This window comes from Ursus arctos, unplaced genomic scaffold (genome assembly GCF_023065955.2).
Source record: "Ursus arctos isolate Adak ecotype North America unplaced genomic scaffold, UrsArc2.0 scaffold_1, whole genome shotgun sequence".
Lineage (NCBI taxonomy): Eukaryota > Metazoa > Chordata > Mammalia > Carnivora > Ursidae > Ursus > Ursus arctos.
Genome location: NW_026622763.1, coordinates 4,471,826 through 4,491,381, shown reverse-complemented (window position 1 = coordinate 4,491,381; position 19,556 = coordinate 4,471,826). Strand labels below are relative to the sequence as shown.

General features: G+C 42.2%; 1 protein-coding gene across 4 annotated transcripts in view; it reads right to left on the bottom strand.

Moving 5' to 3' along the window:
• Positions 1-19,556, bottom strand: part of WDR33 (WD repeat domain 33) — a 108,334-nt gene that overhangs the window by 5,129 nt on the left and 83,649 nt on the right. The window contains exons 8-19 of one of the 4 annotated variants that reach the window (XM_057316925.1): positions 15,204-15,330; positions 13,880-14,034; positions 13,710-13,788; positions 13,153-13,263; positions 12,694-12,788; positions 12,407-12,493; positions 12,047-12,186; positions 11,300-11,452; positions 9,323-10,411; positions 6,564-6,672; positions 5,184-5,292; positions 3,394-3,472 (exon numbers count right to left, since the gene is read on the bottom strand). In XM_057316925.1, coding sequence (XP_057172908.1) covers positions 5,186-5,292; positions 6,564-6,672; positions 9,323-10,411; positions 11,300-11,452; positions 12,047-12,186; positions 12,407-12,493; positions 12,694-12,788; positions 13,153-13,263; positions 13,710-13,788; positions 13,880-14,034; positions 15,204-15,330 — 2,252 coding nt within the window. In that variant the 3' untranslated portion in view covers positions 3,394-3,472; positions 5,184-5,185. Of the gene's footprint in view, positions 1-3,033; positions 3,473-4,066; positions 5,293-6,563; positions 6,673-9,322; positions 10,412-11,299; positions 11,453-12,046; positions 12,187-12,406; positions 12,494-12,693; positions 12,789-13,152; positions 13,264-13,709; positions 13,789-13,879; positions 14,035-15,203; positions 15,331-19,556 lie in introns of those variants that run through there. The other 3 variants (XM_026510220.4, XM_057316919.1, XM_048214597.2) reach the window with 3 other exon arrangements.

The window sequence follows — 19,556 nt, the reverse complement described above, 5'->3', positions numbered from 1 at the left end:
ACATAATGCTATTATTACCACTTGAATACCGTATTATTTAATACAATCCAATTCAAATTTCTCCAGTTGTCCTCAAAATGTCCTTTACAGTTGTTTTTAAATACAGATTTCAATCCTGATCATATACTGTTATTAATGGCCATGTCTCTTTGTCTACTTTATCCAGAACCCCTTTATATTTTATCTTTCGTGACCATGATGTTTTTGAAGGATCCATCCAGGTTTTTTATAGAGTGTACCACAATTTGAATTTATCTGATTATTTCCTCATGATTAGACTCAGGTTAAACCTTTTTGGCAAAACTGCTTATACCTTCTCAACGATGCCAGTTTGTCTCCCTGTTTATGATGTAAAAATGGTGTGGGACCAAATTTCACCATTGCAAAGGTACAATTTTTTCCCTTTGTAATTAAGTAATCTGTGGGTGATATTTTGGCACAGTGAGAATATCCCATTTCCCCCACAATCTTTTACCAGTGGTTTTAGCATCCACTGATGATCCTGGCCTGAATCAATTAGGACACTGACTGCTTATAAAGGAAATTACTTTCTAATTCTATCCCTCCTCCTACATTGATTACTTAGTATTTTACTGTAAAAAGAGCTTTCCCTTTCCCACTCCACCACTCCAGCTAACTTCTTAAAACTTTCTTGGTCCTGAGGTATCTTGACGACTCATGCTCCTGCAAGCAAAGAGCACATGCCCAGGACACTGGCTGAAATAACTACCTAAGGTAATGGTGGAATTGGCTGAAAGGAGATGAGTGGAGCAGGAAGAGTACAGCAGAGGGCACTCTGTCCCTGGGACAGAGTCTGGGAGAATCCCCCCAAACACCAACAGGACTCGTTTGTCAAGGCATCCATTACATGACCGCTCTAATTATGAAAGGAAAGAAAGAATCTAATGTGCTCTCATTAGAAAGTGCCTCCTATTAAGGATTAAATGTTTGTGTCCCCCCACTAAACTCGTATGTTGAAGCCCTAATCCCCAATGGGATGGTATTTGGAGACGGGCCTTTGAGGGGGTAATTAAGGTTAGAGGAGGTCATGGGGCGCCTGGGTGGCTCTGTCGGTTAAGAGTCTGCCTATGTCTAGGTCATAATCCCAGGGTCCCAGGATCAAGCCCGGAATCCAGCTCCCTGCTCAGGGGGGAGTCTGCTTCTCTTTCTCCCTCTGCCCTCCCCCTTTCATGTGTGTGCATGTGCACACTCGCTCTCTCTCAGATAAGTAAATAAAATCTCAGGGGGGAAAAGGTTAGAGGGGGTCCTGAGGGTGGGGGCCTTGTGATGGGATTAGTACCCTGATAAGAAGAGACACTCTCTCTCCACCAGGCCAGGACACAGGGAGAAGGTGGCTGACTGCCTACAAGCCAGGAAGAGAAGTCTCACCAAAAACCCACCCTGCTAGACCATAAGCCACGACTCTGAGCCTCCAGAACTTCAAGAAAATAGATTCAGGTTGTTTGAGCTTCCTAGTCCATAGTATCTTGTTATGGCAGCCCAAGCTGACCAGTACATCTCCTGATGAACTGACCCTTCTCAGATACCTCTCCCCATTTAACAAACTCATTTATTCACCAGTGACTGAGCACCTATGCCGAGTCACCACTACTGCTCTGGGTCCTGGGGACACAGAGGTAAAGAAACAAAGCCCCTGCCCGGGGGAAGCTGTCATGTTCCTGGCAGATACACACGATAAAGAAACAAACACAGCACTTAATGTCAAGCAGTGCTAAGTGCTATGAAGAAACAGGAAGCAGGGTAAAGGAACTGGGCTAACAGGAGGAGGGATCTAACCGGAGTGAGCCACAAACGTCTGAGAGACTGTGTGTTCCAGGCAGAGAAAACAGCAAGCACAACGGGAGCAGGAGCACGTTGGGCATATCTGAAGAGCAACAGAAAGCTGTCAGCAGCACAAGAGTCTGGGCTGGGGGTCTGTCACTGACAGATGAAATACAGTAAAACTGAAGCATAGTAAAATCTGAAACTGCACAAGACGCAAAGGTTCAAGAAATCGATGAAAGTTACATTGCTGCCAAAGCCACTGGAAACGAGGCTCTTGCAGACTAATATTAAGCCATTTCAAAGACTGAACCCTTGGATACCATGGAGAGAGGCCCTTGAGAAAACCAGGAGCCCTTAAATCTTTTTTAAAAACTGCCCTCTGAAAGCTGCTTTCCTGAACCCCTTGATTTCACCACCCTTGGCCATGTTATCAGCCATTCTTTTCTAACACATCCCGTGAGGATGGGGGAATGCCTACCCTGAACCCAGTCCCCCCTAGCGACAGTAGAGAGAAATGTGGCCGTGACAGCCGGAGCGGCGCACAGCACAGGCACCGTGGTCGGCCAGCCCAGCCTGAAGCCGCTCCGACACCTCGGCCTGGCCTGGCCGGGAGTCAACTGCTCTGACCCTCAGCATGGCCCCTCGTCTGCAAACTGCTGACAAGGACACCGGTCTCACAATTCACTGGCACATAATAGAAATACTCAATCCGGAGGATTCTCGGTCTCCTCTGAGATTCACTAATGCTTCTCTTTTCTCCTTACTTCTTCCATGACTTTTTTACCCCCAGCAAGCTGAGTGGTTCAAGCCTGATCTTGACCTAATTGAACAGCAAAATTAATTTTCAGTTTGACTTGACTGTGTTAAGATCTTTAGGTAATTACACAAAAACTACCTCATTCTTTTATTCTCAATCTAGGTTTGTGTCATAGTACATCATTCTAACCAAGAGAATCTGGCGACTTCTAATCAAGTTCCAGGAACTTTACACTATACTGACCCTCACATCTCTTTTAAAAGGACCAAAAAATAAGCAAAAATAAAGATCTCTAAACTGTAAAAATAAAAAAGAAGCACAAAAAGGTTAAAAAGCATAATTACTTGCTTAAAGTCTAAACGCAAAACCCAGATTGGGTAGAACTAGTAATCAATATAGTACCATCTGCCCAAGCAAAAGAGGACAGAGACTTTTGTAGAACAGGTCAACAGCTCCAGGGAAGAACCAGACCCACAAAGCATCTATCCCACCTTTCTTCTCTGCGCCCTCGAAAACGTGGGTCCTCAGGATCCCGGGGAAATCGTTCATCTCCAGGTCTGCGGCCTTCCCAAGCCCCTGGAGGGCCCCGGGCTGCTCCCCGGCCATCCCCCTCGCTGAATTCCCTGTGATCAGGCGGAAACGGAGGCCCGGGGCCCCCACGCCTCCACTTCTCTTCTTGTGGTAAAGGTCCTCCTCGCCCCTCAAATTCACGTAATCGGTGGCCAAAGCGCTTGTCCGGGTGGAAGTCATCTGGTCTGCTGAAGTCGTCAGGGAAGTCGGGGTGAGGGCCACGCCTATCAGGGGGACCCCTGCAGTCCTGGCCGCCCCGGAAAGGCCCCCTCTCAGGCCCGTGCTCAGGGCCGCTGCTCTGCTCATGCCGCCTCTCTGACATGGGGCCCATGTGATGGTTTGGAGGGCCACGTGAGTCACCTAAAGGAAACAAAGCTGATTTTTACCTTGTCTTCCAGGAATCTGACCCGCACAGGTCTGATTTTCAGCATCTTAAAGTCTCAGAACGCATTCTTGTATTTAGAATGCTTTCCCTCCTTAGTTCTCAGCACACTTAGGAGACAAATCCCTAAGGCTTCATCTAATCGAAGAACACAGGTTTGGGTACAGATTTCAACTTCATCATTCACTAGCTAAACACCTCCACCTAGGGCAAATTACTAATCTCAAATGAGATTAGCAACTACTTGCTGCTGTGAGGATTCATTCAGAAAACATGCGACAGTCTCGACAGTCTCGACAGTCTCGCAGGCATAAGAATGAGCCTCCCTTCCCTGCCCCCATTCTTCCAGGGATTTCATTAGGCCTGCCTGCTCCATACCCAGGGAGGAGACAACAGAGAAAATTCAGGCTGCAGGCCAGGAAGCCAAGCACAGGGAATTCACCTCCGCACCTGAAAAGGCCTGCAAAGCCCATCACAGGGTCCTGGGCTACGCTGCTGCTGCTGCCATCCCTGACATTGCCCCTTTAACCCCTAGTTCACTCAACTTGATTCGTTAACTCACATTTTGATTCTTTTTTTTTTTTTAAGACAGGGAATACTTTATTCAAACCCATCAGAGAAATGGACAGCTTGGGTCTGTAACAAAGCACACTTTGATTCTTAACAAAATCCTCTGAAAGGCACACAGAACCACGGGCCTCTCCAATAACTGCCTGGTGACCAAACAGCCCTTGCTTGTACTTCAGTTTCAGGGTCATATGAACATATTTTCTACCCCTTTGCATGAATGAATGATATATATCCCTCATCTATAATAATTACCACCATTCTTTGCACACAGCATTTGGAAGCCCGCTAAAGACTTTTTGAAAACATTTTAATATATGTAATATATTCAAAGTCCTGAATAAAAATAGAAACAGGCCAATTAAACTTGTGATGGTTAACTTAGCGTACTTCTGAACCTTGAAGGGATTTGTTCTCCTGGCTACTGTGCAGCCATTGTAAATGTGTACCTATTTCCTGTCAACATACAATTCAAATCAAGCATTTTTTAAAAGTAGGTAGCAAAGGGACCCTTTTGTTCTAAAACAACTACATTTTTAAGATGAAATTCCTCTACCTGCCCCTCTCATGCCTTTCCCTTCTTCTCCCTGGCAGTAAAGACGAACTTCTTTCCCTCGCATCACAGTCAGCCAGGATTCTTCCCCTCCCGATGCCCTTCCTCTTCCCTTTTTGTTCCTTTCTTTAGGCCATTTCAATCCCGCCTCACCATTCAACATGTGTAAAAAGTTGGAAATGTCAATATAAACAAAACACCGTTAGAAGGGTTCTCTCTTCTCTTAAACTCTTCCTGTGCCTCTGCCTCCTGGTCTTTCCTTCATTAAACCAGTCCTCTCCCAGCTGAGGAAAGCACCTTCTAAGTTGCCTCTTTGTTCAGTCAGTTTGCAAATATCCCAGGTCCCTTTCCTTGTGGTAAAGAGGCCCCCTCACTTCTCAGTGGGTTCCTGCAGCTAATGGCTTTTTCTCTGACTTTATGTTGCTCGAACTTGGTGTGATCTCAGACACAGCAGACTTTGACCTGAGGAAGCTGAACACATTCCATTTGGACTTACCTATGAATAATAATCCTCCCATTACCTCTATCTGTTTAAAAGTACCCTGGCTCCTCCAAGGAAAGAAACCCACCACTACAAATTAGAAGGGATGTGGCCACCGGTGATGGGGCGGCGGCGTTGGTTAATCCAGTAGGGGATGGCAGGGCCACTTTCTCGGCTCTCCCTTCTCCCTTTGGTCCCTGGGAGGAGAAAGAGAGGAGGAAGAGAGAGAGAGAGGTAAAGAGAAAAGGGGAAGAGCAAGGAGGAGAGGGAAATAGGTGGAGACAGACACAAGGTAGGGGAGAGGAAGAGAGGCAGGCTCTCAGTTTGTTGATAGCTGTACCTTGTGGGTAACAGACTCTTCTTTTCTTAGGGTCCCCAAATTCCAAAGATGGGTTCTTGCTTTCTCTTTTTCCCTGTTGGCCACCACTTCCATGCAATGAGACTATAATAAAGATTCTCCTAATTCCTTTACTGCTCCCTTTCCTAGGATGTCCTGCTTCTCCCAAAGTCCTAGGGCTGCAAAATGCTAATGAGGACTTTTCTTAATCTGATAAAATGAGGGCAAGAAATGTAACATGTGCCACAGAGTGCTGTGGGCTCGGCTAATTAAAAATCAAAAGGAGTGAAGTTCTTTGAAGTGAGACCTCCACAATACTCCTGGTTCTCTGGCTTGTGTCCTCCCTGTGAGACTGTGCACTGACTTGAACACCTCCGTCTCCAACCTTCCCTCCATCCACACTGCTCAGTCCTGCCCTTGCCCTCTCCAGCCAGCAGCCTACCGCCCCCTCACTCCTGCTCCAGCCCTTCCCCTGTGACAGCAGAACACCTCACCACAAGGGGCTGCCTCTGCGCTATCAACTCTTGGGATCAACTCAACTTCCAAACAGGCTTACATCTAAATACTGACAGTTCTCATCTCTGTGTTTTCCATAGTATCAAGAACCAGATACATCAGTACATTGCTTTCTTCTTATCAAATCGTGCAGAACAATATAACCAGCTAAAGAATTCAATACATGGCACAATTTGGGGGGGGGGGTAATATTAAAAACACTATTAAAATCTCTGTATTCTTTATCTCATCAAAAACTAGAAGTGGAAGCAGTTCGGCTCTCCAAGATGCAAACGACATGCACTTGCATTCAGTAAGCACAGGAACCGCTCCCACTCCCAAGACGTGGACAAGGCTGTCCTGTGGCCCAGGCCCTGATACTAGGGGTTGTCCGACAACCCGCCAGCTTCTGGGAGTGAGGAGCTTATTTCCTCAGGGCAGCATTTTTAGCTAACTAAAAGCAAGTCTATGAAAACAACGTTAAGACAAAGCCTTTACCTGAAATGACTGTGCTCCTATTTTTCCTATAGGGTTCAAATGACCATTCTATCGATTACTTACCAATAAACTATTTATTGTAAGATTTACCCAGAGGTGGTAGAATACAATCTCTTATTCAGCCGAGCAGATATTTACCTTTGTTAGGGCCAGGTCCTTGTCCAGGGTTAAGAGGGGGGATGCGACCTTGTGCTCCCTGCTGCCCTAGGCCTGGTATCAGGGGTGGGGGGCCTGCGTTCTGTCCTTCCTGAAAAGATGTTTTTAAAGCGGGGGTGTGAAATCATAGGCTTGTGCTTCATAAATAGCAAATTTATCATAATGTGACAAGATAAAAACACTAGGTTGCCCCAAAGCCTCCAGAAGTAAATATACAGCTAGTGATATTATAGCAAAATTGTTCTTAAATTGGGGGAAGGAGATACTTCTCTTACCGTAATTAAAGGAAACACTCATATTTTTAAACCTGATGATAGGTTTTATCTAAAGCTGGGTCTTTACCTGTGATGCCAAGTAAGAACCTCAGTGGAAAGTCAGAAAACCGTCACATGACACTCTGCACAAAGGAGGGGCTTCCGGCAAAAGTAAAGATCTGGGAATCTGCCCGGACACGTAAACTCTGCTCTCACACTTGGGATTCTTTTCCAGCTACAAAAAATAAGCACTCCTCTCAAGAGGCTAGGGCTGGGTTTGAAGAGGCGGAACAACATGAAAGTGGTTCGTGATGAGATGTTCACACTGCCTTTCTCTTATCACCTCTCTCTTCTCTACCTCGGCAGTTCCCCATCCTCAGCACCCTCTACAGCTCGTTCCCAGCTGAGTCGCCTGGGATCCTGCTGGATTCCTTGGGTCCCTACAGATACAAACCTGCTGCTCTGAACCTCTTTGTCCCCATGCTCTGGAACCCCAGAGGTCACCCCAGCTTGTCCCTAAGATTATGGTTTTTTACCTAGCCATGTCTAAATTCTCAGTCTCCAAACTGTCCAGTGACCTTGGATCAGGTCTCTTAACAAACAAATACATTCCTTTATTAAAAAAAAAAGTGCATTTGGGGACTGGACCTACTATGAAAATAGCACAGTTTCAAATCCATCCACAGCAAAACTGCTTGCACATTCTAAACTAGCTACATGAAAGAGCAGCCTGGATAGGACATTCAGCATTGTAGCTACAAATGATTACCGTTAACTCAATACCAGTAATTTCTGTCCTTTGCTTCCTGTCCCCTTCACCCAAGGACTGCTCTTATCAACATCTTTCATGCTATTACTTTAACACCAGAAAGCAATTCCACTAAATTAAACAAACTGAAACAACTGGTTTAAATAATTAGCCACATCAGAGTGAAGAAAGTCAGACTTCAGCACAGACTTCAGGAGCAGAGATTTTCATCAGACAACTCTTGAGACCTGAAATGTCCTATAATGTATCAAACCTTCATACTCATTCTATAGGTCAACTAAATTTTTAGAGCCATTATGCTTTTCATGTACAAAATCTTTTTCTATTTAATATAATAAAAACTCTTACTGAATTGTCCCAGAAACTCAGGCCTATCCTCTTGAATCTGACATGTTTTTAACTTCAGTCATAATGTGGTAGCTAAAGGTCATCACTGTTTTTGCCCTCTCAAATGAAAGCTGTTAATTCATTACCATAAGGTTAGGGAACCGATACTGTAAACACACACAAATGCTCTGTGTATTAATAAAACATACAATGCTGCAAATTTTATGGCAGTTCAGGACAATAAACCTAGATTTATTCCACTCATCCTAAATTCTACAAAGTGCCCGACCAATTCTGGAAATAAACTCAACTACTCTTCACGCTGTGACACTTGTTAAGTCCTGGAAGATCTATGGAAGAGTAACGCCTAACCTACTTATTAAGCTGGTTATTGCAATTTGGTAATCCCAATGGTCATCTTCACATGACGGATTCTCAGAGATGTTTGAAGAAGCAAAACAGGCTGTGTTTTTCCACATAGAGCATCTGCAGCACGTCCTCTCCAAACGGATCGAGTGCCTCTCAGTGAAGACCCAAGGAGTCAACATTACCTCACTCGCTCACTCACTTTTGGTCCACAATGGACTTCAGGGACACAAACCCAGTAGTTCATACCCAGATAATGCTTCCAGACTATGAAACTGAGAAAAACATAAAAACCACAGAGCCAAACAGTGGTAAATCCATTCATGCTCATGCAGTCTTTCTGTAATTCCCCCACAAAACCTGAACCCTCCTCACACCATTTCTCAAGCACAAGCCCAGTGAATGGGTAATAAAACTTGGCTGACAAAAACAGAATCCTCAAAAAAGGGTCAAGACAATTTCTACAGAATTACTCCCTCCAGTAAATAAATTTACATGTGAGTACAAAACAACCTGAACAGCATTTTGTCCAAAGGGTCATCATTTGAGAATGCACAACTCTGGACTCAGAGATCTCTAAAAGCATTCACTGAAATGAAAATAGTGAGATCAGAGTCTACCGTACACTTGCGAGTTAAATACTCCATACTCTCTTAAAGAGTAGAGCTGGGAGGCAGATCAGCCCATGAAACACCAGGCTACAAACTGAAGAGCCCAGAAAAGGGGGACCTGCCAGGCTCAGGGCCACAGCTCTTTCAGAGCCCCAGGACAATTATGAACAGTATTCAACTGAGAGTTGATCTTTTCTGGAATGACTTCTATTAAAAATATTCATATTACAATATATTTAATGGTCTTGTTTATTCTCATTTCCTTCTTCAGCCATGCTATTCTCAAGCCACCATCACTACTTGAGGGACACTGATACAAGCTGTGACTGCTTTCCACAGCACTTGGAAGTGCCGCCTCTGTGCAGAGCGTATTTTCCCAATGTGCAATGCCTATAAGTTAGAAATAAATAATACCTGATTGAAGGGGGCCCGGGGCCCATCACCTAGCAGAGCTGTTTTCTGCTGCTGGAATGGTATTGGCCCTTGAGATGGATGTGGCCCTCTTGCCGGGTTCTGCTGTCCCTGAGGTCCAGGGGGCCCTTGCATGCCACCCTGGGGTGGAGGCCCCAAAGAGCCCTGGGGCGGCCCCTGCTGACCTTGTGAGCCTGGAGGCCCTCGCAATTCCTGGGGGGGGCCCAGCATGGACCCTTGGGCTGGAGGCCCCTGCATGCCTCGCATCTCCTGAGGGCCTCGCATCTCCTGAGGGCCATGTCCCAGCAGTCCACTTGGAGGGTGAGGTCCTCTCATCTCTTGAGGCGGATGGCCCATCATCATCCCTTGGGGAGCAGGACCCTGATTTTCTCGGGGGCCTGGAGGACCCTGCATTCCTCTTGGATTCAATCCCATCAGAGGTCCCTGAGACACAGGACCTTGGATCCCTTGAGACCCTGGCCCACCTTGTATCCCATGAGGATGAGGAGGTCCTTGCATTCCTCTGGGACCAGGTGGTCCCTGCATACCTTGAGTACCAGGAGGCCCCTGAGGGCCCAAGTGACCCTGGGGACCAGGTGGGCCTTGAGGGCCTATATGACCTTGTGGGCCAGGTGGACCCTGAGGACCCATATGACCTTGAGGACCAGAATTACCCTGTGGTCCAGGCGGTCCTTGAGGTCCCAAAGGGCCATGAGGTCCAGGGTGCCTCTGCATTCCTTGGGGCCCATGCATGTCCTGAGGCCTCGGCAACCCCTGGGGCGGGCCCTGGGGCCCTTGTGGTCCCATGAATCCTTGTGGCCCCCCACCTCCCTGATGCAGTGGAGGACCTTGTGGTCCCATTTGTCCCTGGGGTCCAGGGGGTCTAAACTGTCCCTGTGGACCTGGAGGCCCCATTTGAGCCATGTTCATTGGCATCTGCTGAGATGGATGGGGCTGCTGAAAACCTTGAGGAATCTGAGACATTGGACCTTGTCCTGGAAAGGGCTGGGGTCCGAGGAGAGGGGTGCCAGATGAAGGAGGAGGCTGAATTTGCTCAGCCTGTTTCTGTGCAAGTCTTTCAATTTTAAGTTGCTGGAAAGAAAGGGAAAAAAGCATACTGATAAATACACCACAGCCCTTGAAGACGACAATACTGCTATCACTTATTTCATTGGGGGGGCCGCAAGACAAACATAAGGCATCGACCTCTCAACACTCCACAGTAACTAGAATCCATAGAACATTCAGATATTCTGAGAGCGTACAAGCTTCCAGACTCACTCCAGACTCCTTTTTTTTAAATATTGGAAAGCAGCAGTAAGGATTATTTATATCCATCTTATTATATTCAATAATTTACTAATGTTTTATCATTCTTAGTAACTGTCGAAGGTGAAAAACAATAAGAGCAAACCACCTGCTCTAGAGCTGACAGAAAAAGAAAAATTATTTTATCTGTGGATAAATAAATGATCCAAGTTAAAACTATGTTGGCTTTATCTTTCCTATTAAAAAATGTATATGTAGGGGTGATGCGTGGCTCAGTCAGTTAAGTGTCTGACTCTTGATTTCAGCTCAGATCATGACCTCAGGGTTGTGGGATCAAGCCTCACATCGGGCTCTGAGCTCAGTGGGGAGTCTGCTCCAGATTCTCTCTCTCCCTCTCCCTCTGCCCCTCCTCCTGCATTCTCTCTAAAATAAATAAATAAATCTTTTTAAAACATGTATATTTGACCTAGGTCTACTCACTGCTTGACTGATCTGGTTTTAAAAGTCTTAGAAACAGAATTCTTTTACACCTGAAACTATTATGACATTGTATGTCAATTATACTTCAATTAAAAAATTAGAAAAACAGAAAGAAATGGTGTTCATCAGACCCATCTGAGAAGCCCTTCCTTCCTATGTAAGAGTGTACCAATAAAAAATGTTACTATTTTCTTAGATTATCTTGAACCGCCCCTAAGGAGTGTTACACACCTCCAGAAGCTGTGGGTTGGTATACTGTAATGTGGCCATTTCTTGTTCAATTTCTGCTTGCGTTTTCTTCTTCTCTTCCAATTTAATGTCCTCTTTTCTATCATTTAGTACCTCATTTGGGGCAGGAATTGGAACTTTATTTTGCATCCAAGCCTTGAGAAAGAAGGGAATATTAAAATATATCCTAAGTGTGTATATTACAATGAGAGAATGAGAAAAACATTCTGTAATGTCACTGGTTCATTCCAACCGGCCAAATACAAGTCAGCTCTCCTGGTGTACTGCCTTTACTTCTAACGCTCCTCCTTGTGACAAGAATGGAGTCAGGCAAGCACAGTACCGGGTAGAAACTACTAACGTGATCAACACTGTAAGAGCTTACATGTATTGAGAATGAAAAGCCTGCCCACCTCTTGGAAAGGGCACATGCACTTTGTGTTGAGGGGACAAATAAAGCAGAAGACAGACAAAGTAGAGGAGAGTCAACATACTCTCTCTGCTCCATGCTTCTTTCTTCTCCTTCCTCTGCTAGCTTGGACAATAAGAAGTAGGTGAGAATAAAAGAAGAGCTACAAGAGTCATGACAAACTCAGCACTAACTTCAGAGCAGCAGATAGGAACTTTGTCGAAGAATACTCCAGAGAAGTCTGTAGCACAGAAATACTTTCCACAGATGAGACAATGCAAGAGACACCAGGCAGAACCTCCCAGTGCGTGGACAAGGTGGGGCTGCTGCTAGTGACTCACCTGCTGGAACTGAGCAGGAATAGGTTTTGCATAAGGAACTTTTTTCTGAGGAACTTTTTTCTGATCCTTTTGCATCACCTCCTCCATTCCCCAGTCCAAACCTGGAATTGTCATTTCAATTTCATTTGATTCATCTTTCCCTGTAACCACAAAAAGAAGCAGTTAGCCAAGGAAATGAGAGCAAACGGCCATGTCATCAAAAAACACATTTTTTGAAGAATCGATTTTAAATAATAATGCAGTTTATATCACTTTTATCAACATGTCTCAACATAAATCATTTTGGCAGTATCATGTAGATAACAAACAGGCCTACAAAAACTTTATAAAAATAAAACATGCAGGTACAATGTCTCTTACCCATCTGCTCTTGTTCCATAGCTAATTTTAGTTGTTCTGGTATTCCCATTCCTGGAATTACTGCCAGGCTATTAGGTTCAAGGTCATCTATAAATAGGAATACATCTAGAGTCAACAGAGATTTTATAAACATAGTGGCCCAATAAAACGAACACTTTATAAAAATGAAACCTTATCAATCAGTAAACTATAAAACTAAATTTAGTTTTATATAACCTTTTCTATAACTAGCACTTTAATAAGAGAATATCAGATTTCAAAGAAGGATAAATGTGTAAGAGTCTCACCATATTCCACTCCATCTTCAGACATTCCAGGCAATAGGTTGAGATTATATCGATCTCGCATTTTATCACCTGGTCGGTTTCGGGTCCAGAATTTGCTGTCAAAATAAAAGTGATTGGAGGGGTGAGGGGAGGAGGATGGTTTCAGTGTATTTCTGGGCACTTAAGAGTACCAAGCAGCCCACTGGTAAACATAACAAAATTTTATGATGCCTTTCTTCTAAAAATTTAAATGTCAAAATATTTTTTTAATAAGGAGGCAAAGCAAAATTCAAATAGTAAAGTCATACTCAATACTCTATCTCCTTATTGTTACATACTTATTTATAAACCACCACAAAAATGTTCCTAAGAAGTTGGACTACAAATACATTAATCTATCAATAAAAATAAACATAAATTTTCATTTTCTGCTGCTCCATGAACATGGTAATTCCTTGTTATTTTTTATATAAAGCTTACCTAGTATGGTCATTTGAACCAGAGCAGAGAATATGTCCAAGAGGATGCCAAGCCAGACTCCAGATCATTCCTTCATGGGCCATCTCCATCCCACCCACTTCCTTCTCTACCCTGTAATGGCACCACAGGAAGAAGTCTTTTCACAAAAGTTACCAAAAAAAAAAAAAAAAAAAAGGACATTTTCTTTTACTGTAACACAAAGCTACCAAAGCCTGTTACTTTGAATCCGGTCAGTTCCACGTTTCAAGAGTATTCACTCGTCATCAGCAATGTATTCTTTCATTAAAGAAGTACTTCAGAGCGAAAAATGCTTCAAGAATGAATTCACCAATAAGAACCAAGGAAATCTGTTTTACTCTCCCTAATGACTTCCATATCTAAAAATAGAGGTGCTAAATTTTTCTATTCTAAACTGGGTTTACGGAATTGAAAACTGCAGCAAGTCTCTGATAGAGGACATATGAACACTCAGGAAAAACACAAGACGTTATGTTTCACTATTTTGGGTGCTCTCTTCATAAGATATACAGCTTCTTTACATAGTAACTATTACATACCCAACATGCCAGAATAACAAAGAGCCATCGGACCCTCCACTGGCAAAAAGTCCTTCATGAACAGGATGCCAGGCCACAGCTGTACAACAAAAACGCGGAGAAAGGCACTATTAGGAACTCAACACACTGCACGTAATAGTCAGAATGAGAAGCATGCCACAACCACTGACCTGTGGCTTCTTTCTTATGACCTCGGAAGACTTGAAGCTCTTCTTTCAGGTTTCGGATATCAAAAAGTTTACAGAGGTGGTCACGTGATGCAGTGAGTAGCCAGTTGCCATTGAGATTTAATTTCACTTCCATTACTGTGTTTTTATGGGCATGGCTAGAAACAAAGTACCAAGAAAATAATCTGTCAGAATTTAAAACAAGGATAAATTGATACAATGGCCTTTTTTGTTAAAAAGCATATAGGTCAAGCTGCAAGAGGTTTGGCCTCCTCGAAAGAGGTTTGGACATTATTTCTGTAGTTGACCTGTTTCTTTCAAGTGTACTTTTAACTGTGGTCTTGTGATGTTACAGGCTTTATTTACTTCTTAATGTCCATTACGTAACTACAGTTTTCATTAACCAATTAAAATAGCAGCTGAGCTTCAACTGTATAGAAAAGCTTATCAGTGAATCAGGGGAAGCACCCAAACACATCAAATAATATTCATTAAAGTTCACTAAATTTTCAAAGTTCAGTGAAGCTCCTCTCATAAAGCATTAAAAAAGGGAGCAGGATAATTTGAGGGTTAATTTGAACTAAAAACACTACAAGTCAAGGCCTGACATCTCCAAGGAGCACCAGTCACAAGGTGTTCTATTTGGTTGTGGCCACTGGAGTTATGCAACAAGGAAGCCTTGTTCCAACCAGCTCACTATGGATTTGGCTCACTTTCCAGCCAGAAGGACCAGGATACAGGGGTGTGGTCAAAAACATGTTAATAACATGTTCATTTAACTATGAATATTGACAGATAATAGAAAACAGTAATATAAAATATGATATAAAATATAATACATATAATATAAAATGTAATAAAAAATAATTTTAAAAAGACAAAACTTTATTATGAGGCTTTATTATCGTAAGCAAGCACCTCAAACAAAAAGTGAGAATGGATTCAAAACTGGGGGGGAAGACTTCTCTACAAATAGATGTGGTGAGATGGAGAAGGCTGGGCTATGTCTAGTAAGTGGCTGCCACAACACCTCCACACAGTGCCAAAATGTACCATGAGGAGAGACCGCAACCTAGGATAGTGAGAACCACCTTTCTCCTCATCTTCCTCCCTGCCTCCACCCCCAGGGATACCCAAATTAAATTTAGATACATACGGCAGAACAAAAATCATATTTAACTAATAAGAAGACTCTAAGTAAAAGTTCACCTGTTGTCTACCCTAGTTTTTCGTGAATACACGGGAGGAGAGAAGGCTCAAAGTTAAACAATACAGGCAGCCTTGTTCCCCTTTGTTTAGGGACGAAGGTGGGGTTCCTATCACTTACAGTGTTGCAAGACTCTGCCCAGTCTTGGGATCCCAGAACTTGATTGGCTGTTGACTATCTTTACTTCCTGAAACAACTAACCCTTTTGTTGGATGCCAGTCTACACATTTCACATCTGCACCATGCCCTGTTGGAAACAAGTTAAAATAAAACCTAATCAGTCATATATTTAAAGCAGCACTCCATTCTAATTTAAACCAAAGCAGACAAACTTATTAAATGTTTTGATCCTAGTACTCATTCATCTTAACCTTTTTGAAAAGACTCTTTTGGTCTTTGTGTGGGGACGACTTTTGAATAGAGCAACCTCTTTTGAGGCCAAGATGCACAGGAACAGTTCCTCTTCTCCTGCAACTAAGCTCATCTTCTTGCCTACTTCTTCTGGTAGGCCAGTCTAAGCTTTTTGGAAGCTGTGTCACTCGAGCCCCATATTTAAAGCTTTTCAAGCTTTTCCTGAATGATCCTAATTACTGGGCACAATTCTTGTCCTTCACTCTAGTTTTCCCATTTTGGAGTAGTCCTTATAGATCAAAAGTCCTAAATTCAGGTTCACATGCCAGTGCTTTCTAGATGTGGCAGTAGGAAAAATATTCTTTCTGATGGAATCCCATTTACTGAAATGCAAAATGAGAAAAACAATCCACGCTTCACTCACACACACGCCAGATGAGATGATGGTAAGAGCTACTCTGCTGAGTGCTTACTATTGGTTAGGGCATGATGGAACACTTAAAAGCATCACCTCTTGAAACCCTGACAAAATCCTGAGGAAGGTATTATCATTATATCCATTTTACAAGTGGAGAAAAGAAATGGAAGGACTGGAAGGGTTAAATAAGACATCCTAGTTTCCCAAGCTAGTCAACAAGAACAGGAGCTGGAATCTGAACCTGGTCTACAGGATTCCAGAAATAGTTCTCTCAATCACTGTGCTAGAGCATGAGGTCACTTCACAAATGGAACACATTAACTGATACTAAAAACCACAAAAGTGAAAATTAAAACTTACATAACTGAAAGAAATTAGTAAGATTTTTGGAAACTCAGTGCTGTCCAGAAAAAGCCTCAGGAACATTTTATACAGCAAATGCACTACAATGCAGGTCAGAGTGAGGTGAAGAGTATTTGAAACAGGTCCTTCTCCAACCAGGACCAAATTCAGCTTCTATGAAGTCTGAAGTGGGAAGGAGGAAGTATATGGAAGAATAGCAAGAGAGGGAAGAAGGGAAGAAGGAAGAGATGATTCTAGAGGCAATGGAAAGTGAATCTGCACTAATTCAGAAGGGGAGTGACTTGTGTCTCAAAGAGGCATGGACTTATCCAAAGACAAGACCCCATGCTGGCAAGTATGTAGGGAGGTACCAAATGCCTGGACAACAGTCTGGCAATGTGTACCAAAGCATGAAAAACGTGCATATCCTACAACCTGATAACCTCATGCCTCAGAATTTGTCCCAAGGAAATAATGGATGTCCAAAAAGATTCGCCTACAAGAATGTTTACATTTTTTAAATGCCCTTGAATAGGAAATAAATTATAAACCATATTTCAGTATGGCATATGTGCTCAATGGAATATGATACACCTGTTAAAAATGATACTATAGTAATGTAATGATGTAATTAAAATGTTCATGATACGATCGATAAAAAGAAAAACACCAGCGTGTGCAGCATTCCTGATGCCACCACTGTAAAAGACAAACAGATTAGTACAGGAGTGCGTGTGCACACATATCTGAAGAAAAAGGCAAGAAGTCTAGACACCAACTGTTAAAGAAATAATATTACGCTGAGTAGAGGTATTAAGGGGATTCTTATTTCCCTGTGTTTTGTTTTTATGTTTTCTTTTGGGGTTTTTTGTTTGTTTTTATATTTTCTACAATGAACATATATAATTTTGTAACTGGGATCTGAAGGTGGGAAAGGGGAAAGAGGTTTTGTTGTTGCTTTGATTTTATTAAGAAAAAGAACTGAGGATGGAAACATTGTATAGAAATACAACTCAGTCTTCCAGTCCCTTGCTTGGCTTAAGAACTTTTTTTTTTTTTAAGATTTTTTATTTATTTGACAGATAGAGACAGCCAGCAAGAGAGGGAACACAAGCAGGGGGAGTGGGAGAGGAAGAAGCAGGCTCATAGCAGAGGAGCCTGATGTGGGGCTCAATCCCAGAATGCCGGGATCACGCCCTGAGCCAAAGGCAGATGCTTAACCGCTGTGCCACCCAGGCGCCCCTTAAGAACTTTTTTTTTCAGGGTTGTTGTTTTTGTTGTTGTTGTTGTTGTTTTAATTTATTTACATAATCTCAACACCCAATGCGGGGCTTGAACTCACAGCCCCAAGATCAAGAGTCATATCCTCTCCTAACATAGCCAACCAGGCACCCTAAGAACTTTTAATGTCATTAACAATTTGACCCTAAAAAGATATGGCCAGGGAATTAAAAAAGCTTTATGGGTCACTATCACCCAAAATTAAATATTATGTTTGATATATGTGTGTAACTTAACCAAATTTGGAAAATACATGAGAAAACACTTTTAAAATGTGATGCACTGCGCAAAAAAAGTTCATACCCTTAGCAGCCACCTCTACCCTCACCTTTTCTGAGACACTTTTGTCATAAAAATATGTTTAAAGAAGTGTATGCAAAAAAAAAAAACCTCATCAGCCCATAAAAAAAGGAACAACAAAATATATTTTAGCTGCTTTGAATTTGTTTTCTGACGTTCTCTAAAATATACCTAAGGGGGCACCTAGGTGGCACAGTTGCTTAAACGTCTGACTCTTGGTTTTGGCTCAGGTCGTGATCTCAGGGTCATGAGACTGAGCCCTGTGTTGGACTCCATGCTCAGGGCAGAGACTGCTTAAGTTTCTCTCTCCCTCTTCCACTGCCCCTCCCCCTACTCTCTCTAATAAATAAATAAACTTTTTAAAAAAAATTTTTTTAATAAAATAAAATGTATTTAAGTAGAACCCAAACAAGTAAGGAATCCCATCTATCCTTTTCTGCTAAATGAATTTACCCAAATCCATACATCTCACTAAATATAAATCCAACTGACTGGTACTGATTCTTGGGTATTGTTTTATCGGTTACTGTCCTTAATAATAAAAATACTACTACCACTAACAAGCACACATACTTCTTATATGTATGGTACTATTCTAAGCAAAGTATACTGACTAATAGTTTGCATATGAAAATTACAAGGCACCGACAGGTTAAACAACTTGCCTATGATCACACAGCTGATATGTGGCAGAGCAGACATCTTGAATGCAGAGAGCTGGCCCCCATCCATAGCTCTTAATGACTATTCTATTCTGCCTCCCAAGATGTGAAAATCTAAGGTTAATCTAAGAGTTACAGGAGGAAAAGAAAAGAAAAGATGTCTCTTCCTATTTGCTTCTATATGCACAAAGACTCACTGAAAGATAGCAGACAGGGAACAGATGGGAGGGCAGCTATTCAAGTCTTTACATTATTTTATTTTTGAACCATATGCATGTGCCATCTACTTTTTAAAAATTAAATACAAATAAAAGGCTTATCTAAGAAAGTATGTACAAAAAATATGTGTACCACGCTAACATTTATGACCTAAAAAGAGACACATACATACGTAAAGCACACACATACATTTGCTCAAAAATGTATAAAATGTGTCTGAAAGAAAACATGAGAATCATCACATTAATTGCCCCCAAGAGAGGGAACTGGGTAAGGAGACCTCATTGTACATTGTTTGGTAATTTTTAAATACTGAAACACATTAATGATCTACTGGGGAAAAAAATTCAAAAAAATTTAATTTACTAAATAGCAGCGGACTGATTACCTCTGGAAAGTGGATATGAAATCGTTACAAGTAGCACGTATCATTTTTATATTTTTTCAAATGAAAAGGAGGAAAAATAGATAGCTTAATCTGCCACAGAAGCACAATGATTTGCAACTGCTTTCTTTTTTAGCAAAAAAAAAAAAGTTACTAAATTCCCAATGAAGTGACAAAAATTATTTCAAATTATAAGATTGTACCCTCTCATGCCAATGTTGACGCATTTAGATCCAGAACAAGACTAATAGAAATTTATTCTAAGAAAATAACTTAAAGGATTTTAACTATTATATTTAAAAGATGGCACTTGAAACTTTGTTCAAAATAGTGAAAAAGTATAAACAAATTTTAGAAGTGGGATAATTAAATGAATGTGTCATGGCCAAAAAAAAGAACATACAACTATTAAAATGAGGATTCTAGGAACAAAAGAAAATGCTCATGAAATAAAGTGAATTTTAAAACAGCAAACAAGGGGGGCCCAGCTGGCTCAGTCAGTGGGACATACAACT